The sequence below is a fragment of the Acanthisitta chloris genome, unplaced genomic scaffold, assembly GCF_000695815.1.
Source record: "Acanthisitta chloris isolate BGI_N310 unplaced genomic scaffold, ASM69581v1 scaffold13173, whole genome shotgun sequence".
In the NCBI taxonomy this organism is placed as follows: domain Eukaryota; kingdom Metazoa; phylum Chordata; class Aves; order Passeriformes; family Acanthisittidae; genus Acanthisitta; species Acanthisitta chloris.
Genome location: NW_008664371.1, coordinates 130,281 through 139,154, shown reverse-complemented (window position 1 = coordinate 139,154; position 8,874 = coordinate 130,281). Strand labels below are relative to the sequence as shown.

General features: G+C 37.6%; 1 protein-coding gene across 2 annotated transcripts in view; it reads left to right on the top strand.

The window, feature by feature from the left end:
- Positions 1-1,107: 1,107 nt before the first annotated feature.
- Positions 1,108-8,874, top strand: part of ZNF326 (zinc finger protein 326) — a 20,986-nt gene continuing 13,219 nt past the window's right edge. The window contains exons 1-4 of one of the 2 annotated variants that reach the window (XM_009071326.1): positions 1,108-1,234; positions 3,299-3,704; positions 6,397-6,595; positions 8,294-8,328. In XM_009071326.1, the coding sequence (XP_009069574.1) occupies positions 1,110-1,234; positions 3,299-3,704; positions 6,397-6,595; positions 8,294-8,328 (765 nt within the window). In that variant the 5' untranslated portion in view covers positions 1,108-1,109. The remainder of the gene's footprint in view (positions 1,235-3,298; positions 3,705-6,396; positions 6,596-8,293; positions 8,329-8,874) is intronic. The other variant, XM_009071327.1, reaches the window with a different exon arrangement.

The following is an 8,874-nucleotide window of genomic DNA, read 5'->3' as shown; positions in this document are numbered from 1 at the left end:
TTTTCATGAAATGATATGCACAGAGAATTACTGTGTTTCTTTAAATAGGAAAATTTCTTATGACCTCAAGTGAGCTTACTGTCCTGAAAAAGTTGATGGTTTTCATGTGGAGATCTTGCAATGTATAAAATACTCTCTCTTGTCAGAATAAATAAGTATTTGGGTTTATTTTTATCCTTCCTGTGTTCATTGTGTTTTCCTTCTCTGTGTTACTTTTTCTGTGAGGCTTGACTTGCCAGGTTTTCTTTGTATTACCCAAGAGTTTGTGTTGGTTGGTACTGGGAAGCAGTTTTGGTCACTAGAATGCCAGTGAAGTGCAAATCGTGTATATTCAGGAAGACAGTGGACTGTACTCATTATACAGATCTGAGACATTGGTTTAGTGCTTTGAATTTGAGTGGTTATTTATCCACAACTTCTGTGTAGGACTTCCAGTGCTGAGGAAGAAGTTGGTTCTTTTGCCATACTTCATTACAGGATACAGAGATGTCATGAAGTGACATCAGTTCAGCTGTGAAATACCAGCATCTTAGCACAGTTAGTGAGCTGCAAGTCAGTGCTGATTTGGTGGATTTTTATTTGTGCTAGATGGGAGGAAATTCTTTTGCTTGACTGTAGCCTATATACAGAGTCTGCAGTGCAGCATGACAGCTTGTACCCTTGACCCCATGTCTCTGTCAGCATGAGTGAAGGCTTCTTGCAGCATTGGATAGGGAAAGCAGATGCCTGTGAGCTGTGTGTATTATTAAAGGATGGGAAGTGGTCTTAATTCTCCACAAATTTCTGACATATTCTACATCAAGTGTCTCCATTTTATTCTCTTCATTTAACTTGTGTCCTGATTCCAGCTGCTGGAACAATAATCCTGGGTTACCCACTATGGGGAAAAAAATAGGAACTTGATTCCAGTTAAGAGGTGCTCAGATGATGACAGACATGTGGCTTCTCTAAGCACAGTGTCACAATTGGTTTGCAACTGGCAGTTTTGTATTTTGTTTGTAAACACTGTGGCAAAGAGTAAACCTTTTACTTAAGAATTTAAACTAGATTAATTGATAAGACTTCTCGCTTGCTTTCTTGATAAACATTTTTCTGCTCTTTTTTTAGACATGGACCGTGATTATGGGCATGGAGGCTATGGTGGCCCACGATCCATGGACTCTTACCTTAACCAATCCTATGGGATGGAGAGTCATGGAGGTGGAGGCGGAGGAGGTGGTGGTGGTGGTAACAGGTAAAATAATACTTCAGTTGTCCCAAGAATTGATCAAATCCAATTTAAGTTTAAATCATTGTCTTCTAACTTAAGTGTTCCTGAGGCATGTTGCTATGATTTTGTATGAACACTTCCGTTCTGAGTCTTCATGTTTGATAAATACTGGCAAATACTAAACTGTAAGGGCTAGAATCTTATAATAATCAGCACTTTTGTGGAAAAGTTTGACAGTGAAACTGTGTCTCTGAATGAAAATAGCAAAAGCTTTGGTTTTCAGTAATGGCTAGCAATTTGTAGCTGATTGGCCTGACATACCATTTCTGACATAGCAGGCTAGACCTAACTGGTTTAGTGCCTTGGACTGAATCTATCAACATTCCCTTTTCAAGGAACATTTAGGGTATGTGTTCTTTGGTTTGAATGTGCAGTGCTCAAATGATCTTGGAATTGAATCTGAAAGTCATGTCCAGATTATTTCATTGGCAGGTACTGATCACACTCCAAACTGCGTGCATGTTCTGGGCTGCTTTGTAAGATGGATTGGTCTGCAACTAAAAATTCTGATGCAGTGGTCTTAAAGTTGTGTATTTAATGCTAGGATACTATTACTGTTGCTCTTTCAGATAAAAACAGTAGGGAGCAGCTGATTTGATTTAGGTCTTAATACTGTATTTAAAGAAGCATGCTTTTCAGTGTAGTGATTCTATCTCGGAGGAGATAAAATGTGAAGAAAACTTAGGTAATCTGATGGTTTTCTTGTGTGCGCCCTTGAACTTTGTCTGACTGTAGCCAGGCTACTGTATGATTCCTGTCTGTAGTCACTGTGGTGCCACTGGGTAAGGACATACTAAACAGGGAGGCTGGAGAAGTGTTGTGTTTTGCTGCTCGGTTCTGTTAAACATTTTAGTTAAGTATAATTTGTTTAATGATGATCTTTAAGATTGACTTAAAAGTCTGAGCAGAGATTCAGGAATGAGCTGTACCTACCATTTAGTAATCTGCATATGATTGAGGTGGAATGACTACTTAAACACCAAAATGTCTCTTGCCACGTAACGTTAACATTGTGCATGGGCTATTTCTGTAGCTAGTGTCATTTTCTGTGTAGTTCGGGTCTTCTGAGACTTAACGTATTTTAAAATGAAGGCATTCAGTTTACTGCAGATGCAGTTAATAATTCGAGTCTCTTCTAGTTTGTTGTGTCAGTCAAGGGGTTGTCTTTTCCAGCTCCTTCTGAAGTCACCCTATTATAACCCTTCAGGGACGCTAATGTGTTTCCCTTCCAAGTGGTTACAAATATTGTTGATTTCTAGCCTGACACTGTCCCCATGCCAGCCAAAGCAAACTCTTGATAAATTACTAAAGATTTCAGCTCCTTGTTACTTTGCCCTGAAATTCCAGGGACTGTTTTTGTGGCCGCTCTGCATGCATTGGGTAGACTTAAAAAATCCTGAGTTGCTAGACTTAATGGTCTGCAAGTGAAAGCTGGATACACTGAAGACAGTGAACTCTTTTGATTTGGAGGCTGAATTTTACAGGGAAGAAAATCTCCAAAAACTACCACTGTGAACAGAAGAGCATATATATTTTTCCTTTAAAATGAGGGCTGTGGGGTACTTAAGACTCACAACTGTACCACTAAAAAAAAAATAATTTTTTTTCCTCAGTTCAGAACTAAGCCACCTCTTAACTGCTGTTTGACTGTTAGACTATGAGGGTATGATTTTGAAGAAAGGAGAGTTTGACCAGCCTTTGAATGTCTGCAGGTGATTATTTTTGTGAGACTAGGGCTGGGCTCTAATAATGTTTTAGTAAATGAATGTTGCTGAAAATTTTAAGTAAACAAAGTTCAGGCATACTGAACTTTAGAATTGTTTGTAGAAAAATGGCTCAGATAGCTTTCTATCTGGTCATAGTGTGAATTGCCCAGCCCTAATCAAGATGAAACAATAACACAACTGTACAGACCAGTATAGTATTAAATTGATTTTAGTTGATAAATGTCAACTGATAACTTGTCTTTTGAAATGTATAACATTAGTAAGCTTACTTTTTTTTCTCCTCACTGTGCAACTTTTCCAGGTTTGGACCTTATGAGTCTTACGACTCCGGGTCTTCTCTGGGTGGGCGAGATCTGTACAGATCTGGCTATGGTTATAATGAACCCGAACAAAGCCGCTTCGGAGGTAGTTATGGTGGTCGATTTGACAACTCCTACCGGAATAGCCTTGACTCTTTCGGAGGTAGAAACCAGGGCGGGTCTAGCTGGGAAGCACCTTACTCCCGTTCAAAATTGAGGCCTGGGTTTATGGAGGACAGAGGAAGAGAGAGTTACTCTTCCTACAGCAGTTTTTCTTCACCCCATATGAAGCCTGCACCTGTAGGCTCTCGGGGGAGAGGAACGCCTGCTTATCCTGAAAGTGGATTTGGAAGCAGAAACTATGATGCTTTTGGAGGACCATCAACAGGCAGAGGCCGAGGCCGAGGAGTAAGTACAGAATCTTTTCAGATTCTTTTCACTAGACACTCTTTTAAACCCTTTCAAGACCACTGCTTTAAAATGAATGCACTGTTCAGTACAGTGTGGGGGTTTTGTCCACGCAAACTATCATGGTTGACAATGTTGTTTATCCCCTTGAAGTTGTCTTCAAGTAGAACCCAGCCCCTCTTTCTGTTGAAAGTAATGAGTAATAGAAGACTAGCTGATAAGGTTTGTTAAATCTCTCCTTTTGTTTTTGAAAGGTGAAGACAAAAGTAGTAGGTTTGGTCTAAAAGGGATTAAAAGGACTTGCATTTTTCCTTGTAAACACTAGCATTGCTGCTGCTGGTGAGGAAATTCTTGTCTATTGTAAAAGTTGAATTCAAAAAGTCTTTTGAAGTTTCGAGTAGGTTAAAGGTGCAATGTATAAGCAAAAAATAAACCCCAGGTTGTGAATGCTAGAGTAGTTTTTGTTTCCTGTAAAGGGAAAAGTTTAGTTAATTATTTAAGATGTTGAATACATGTTTTATCAAACATCAAGTCTTCTTTTGAACTTAATTCTTACTCTGACTTGTGTATTGGAAGGGTGATGGGGAGGAAATGGCAAAGGTGAGTGGTTAGCAGTTGCAGTGATTCTTTCTCAAAATTAAAGCATGGTTAAAGGGACATCATCAACTTGAAATCAGGTCCTTTGACAGAATTGAAATTAATTTCCACATAGTCTGCCGGTTCCTGTTAATTGTATTCATTTGTAAGACTTACATTCTAACTCCTTTTCAGTGGATTCCTTTCCAGCGTAGGGTGTAAAAACGGTATGTCCAAGAAACAGCTTATTAACTATGTAAATAGCATGTCACAGTTTGAAGAGGTAATGCCTGGTGTTAAATGAACTGGAGAAGAAATTACAGCAGAAGACAATTAAAAAAACAACCTGACGGAAGTACTAACTTTAAGTTGATGGTGTCCCTTTGTCTTGGTTTTATAATCCTGGTTCTGATTATGGTTTTTTTAAGCACGAAGAGTTCAGTGAACACTTTTCTGCTTGTGCCTCTAGGTGTAACTTACCTTTTAAAATTCCTAGGCGTGCCATATTTCTTTGGGAAGTGATTCTTTTAAATGATACAACTTGTTGTAGCTTGAAGTGTAGAGGAGGATTATTTTTACTGAGTCTTTTAAATGCCGAACTGCGTGGCGGTTTTGTTCTGGAAAGTCTACTTTGCAGCATTCTTGGGTACCGTAGTTGCCGTATTCAAATTTTATCTCGGATTTGCACATGGCTGTTAGTTAGCATGTAGCATGGTATGAGAAATAGGTTCTAATCTTTGTTTCTCTGCTTGTGAAGCTGAAAGCATTCCGTTCTTAAGCCTTAATGCCATCCTTTCAGAACTCATATCTGAAAGCTTTGTGCAGAGTTACAGTTGAGTTCTGTTTTGCTTTGCTTTTTGAAATTTCTCCTATTAGTCCTTTATGAAGTAAAGGAGAATGTAAAGGCTAAACTACTTACCATATGTCAAATGCATTGCACCTTTAATAGGTAGATTGTCTGTTTTAAAATAAACAACCAAAGTTGAAATTACCCAGGCGCATACTTCATGTCAAATTTGTGTCCAATGTAAACATACGTGCTAGGTAGTCTATAGCTATCTCAACTAAATAAATTAACATGGAGAATTTGTGCATGGACTTCCGATTAAGAAAAGTGCCTGTTTTGGTACATTCTGTTGTATAAAATTTGGTTTAAAAAAAATCATACTTTCCACAAGTATTTTGAAGTTTTTAATGTTCTTTTAATTTTGACAGGGTAATATTAATTCTCTTCTCATGGAAATACAAATATTTCTGCTTATCCAAGTCACCCATCCAGTCAGTGGGCTCTCTTCTGCCCTTTATTAATCAGATAATTAAGTTCAATATTAAGAAACATGTTAGCACTTTTGAAAATATCACAGCTACCCTAGATTCTCCCTCTTCAGATTGCTCATTTATTCTGTGTCTTCAGAGAGGGAACTTTCATACACAGTTGTCCTGGCATGACTGTACATAATTTTAGAAATAATAGAAAGGCTTAGTCTTTCAACTGAATTTTCATTCCCATTGCTGCCATGTTTTTTTGTATCACTGTCTCCAGGCCCTACTTAAAAATACTGAATTCATTGAATTCAGTGGAAAGATTAGTAAAAGAAAGAACGAGCTTCCTTCAATTAATCGTTGTTCCACATTGGTCAACCCTCTTAGTTTTCAAATCACTGCTGTATCCTTTGGCATAAGATGCAAAGCAAAGAAGCTCTTTTTTTTTTTTCTTTTTTTCTGTTTTTAGAATGACTGCTGACTAAAGTGTTGAAAACTGAGTTGTTCAGCTCTGTTTTTTTCACAGAGGGAGACGTCATTCATCATCTAGAGAATCTGAAGAGAGGAGCCAAGATGTTAGGCTGAGATATGGACTCTGATAGATATGTTCATTGCCTGGACAATGGTTCTGAATAAGCAGAAACACAGTTTATACATACATACTTGTTCTACTGGACAAACACCCACAAAGCCATTGCACAACACAACTTCAGGCCAGGAGCTCAAGTTTCTCCTGCATTTTGCTCTAGAAAGCAGATTTTACTTCAGTTCACAGTCATATTGTACCAAGTAGTTGTTTTATTTCTATGATTTTATGTACTAATACTCTTCTCTTGATTTTGCCAATTTTCAGCATATGGGAGACTTTGGAGGAATGCACAGACCTGGAATTGTTGTTGACTATCACAACAAACCCAGTCCTGCAGCAGTTGCTGCAAGAGGAATAAAAAGAAAAATGATACCACAGCCGTATAACAAACCTGGTGGGACGTTTATCAAGAAACCCAAAATGACAAAACCTATTTTGAAGCTGAGCCAGAAAAAATCACCTAGTAAGTAACAAGCACCAAAATTATTGAGTTAAAATTACTATTTTTTATTAATTAGGAGTTACCTAGTTTTAATATTCAGAAAGAGGGCTCTATGTGCTATTTTGTAATTTTTCATTTTCCTCCTCTGAAGTAGTCCACAAGAGATATTTGTGAATTTACTTGTCTGACTCTTTTACTGACATTGAATATTTTGATGTGTTAAAATATATACGGATGAAGACTATGTTATTATGACTTTATAATGATACTTCCTGGAGGCAAATTTTCAACACTGAAAATAATTTTGGATTTCAAGTTGTCTTAAGTGACAATGCCTGACAAATGCTAAAATATGCTCTTGGATGAGCCTGGGCCCTGCTGTCCAAATACTTGAATATAAAAAGTAGAACATCAGCTGCAATGCAGCTAAAATAAAGACATGAGGTGTGAGTGAAGAGGAGGGAGAAAAGGAAGCAACTGAGAAAATGGTGACAATTGTTACAGAATAATTTATGAGAGGCAGAAAGAGATTGTTCTCACTTGTAAGTGAAATGCTGTAATGACAAGAAAAAGCGGAAATGTGATAGATAAACTGGAAGTATAAATTGCAATTGTTTATTGGTTTCTTTAACTTCCATAAAGATGTCCTACAACTCTAATTACTTTGATATTGCAGGCGAAGCTGGAGAACAAAATCTCTAATGAGGTTTGAATAAATTACTTGCTTTGAGGGAATGTAAACTTGAGTATTAGATACTATGAACAATGTGTACAGCAGTCAGATTTTTGTGCTTGTAATGTCCCAGTGTTTTATATGCAGTGTTTTATATAGTTTGGTTTCTAAACATGCCTGAAAATTTTTTAAAGTTACTGTAGTTCACAGCTTGCAAGGTGAATGCACAGGCTTGGCAGAAATTTCCACCTGAAAGTTTTATTTTTGATTTTGTAATTCTGGTTATACCACTGCGTTACAAAACTATTCCCTCAACTGTACCTTCAAGAGTACTGTACAAATTTTAGCACTGGGTATATGGAACACATTCTTCTGCCTTTTGTGCAGGGGATGTATTGGTCGCCTCGCCAGTTTTGTTGTGATGAAAAGGGTTTGTGAAGTTGTTTCAGTACTTCTATACGTACTCCTTTTCTAAACTGCCTTCAGACAGAACATTTCCATTATCTGATCTCCCTCACTGATTTTTCACAATCCAAGGACCTAGTGTGCTACATAATACTGAAGTTACTTCAAGAAGTGGAATAGGTAGTAGCTGCTAGAACGCAGCCTGTCCTGTGGCTCTGAGATGAGGGGGAAGAAACTGTTGAGTGATTTAACACAGTTTTTGGAAACTTGAACTGAAAGATGCCCTAAGCAGTATCACATAGCCAAAAACTAAAATGTGGGTGACAACTAACAGAAAATTGGATGCAGGTGTATGTGGGATACAATGTATGTGTGAAAGTGCATCTCAAACTTATATAGCCCTTTCAGTACTTTCATGTTTTGTGGATTGAGATATAGGTGGTTGTCTAGAAGAGTGTTTAGGTTATATTTCTAAGGGTAACTGATTTTACATTTAGAAGTATTACCAAAATATGATAAACTGTGAATGTAGACCATCCTGCCTGCATAACAAACTGATTTTTTTTCCTGAGTATCTTATTGTCTTAAAATGAATTGACAGTGACATCACTTTTGCATTGTTTCTCATTTTATGTTAATAGACATGAAGACATCTTTCCAGGATTCTACTGTAGAGGTAAAGATTCCCAGAGTTGGAAAATGTTTGTGATTCTTTGAGAACTTTGCATAGTATACCTTAAAGCAAATAATTCTTAAGCTGCAGTTGTATAATTGAACATTAAACTATATAAATTTTTGGATTTTCCGCTTTATCTAAAACTGTCTTATTTTGTTGGCAGTCTGAAAGCATCACTGGTTTTTGAGGGTAAGATATAGCTTGTGCAGATAGCCTGGAAAATGAATTTCAAAGTGTATTTGTGCACCCTACCTATCCTTGTAATGTTCAGGGAGCTCTCATATGAACACTTCTCATGTTGCCTCAGGTAGACAGCTTGAACTCGTACACCTGTGACCTGCTTGGGTGGGTTGTACAAAGGATATTACTGAACAGCAGTGAGGACATAAGACATAGGACACATCAAGGAGACAGGGTAAATAAAGAGCCAGTGTTAAGAGGTGTTCTCTGGTAGGGTATGAAGATTAGTTCCCACCTACAGAAAGATCAGTTGCAACAGCTATGCCAGAATGTTACTAGTAAGCTAAGCATGTGTATATATATATA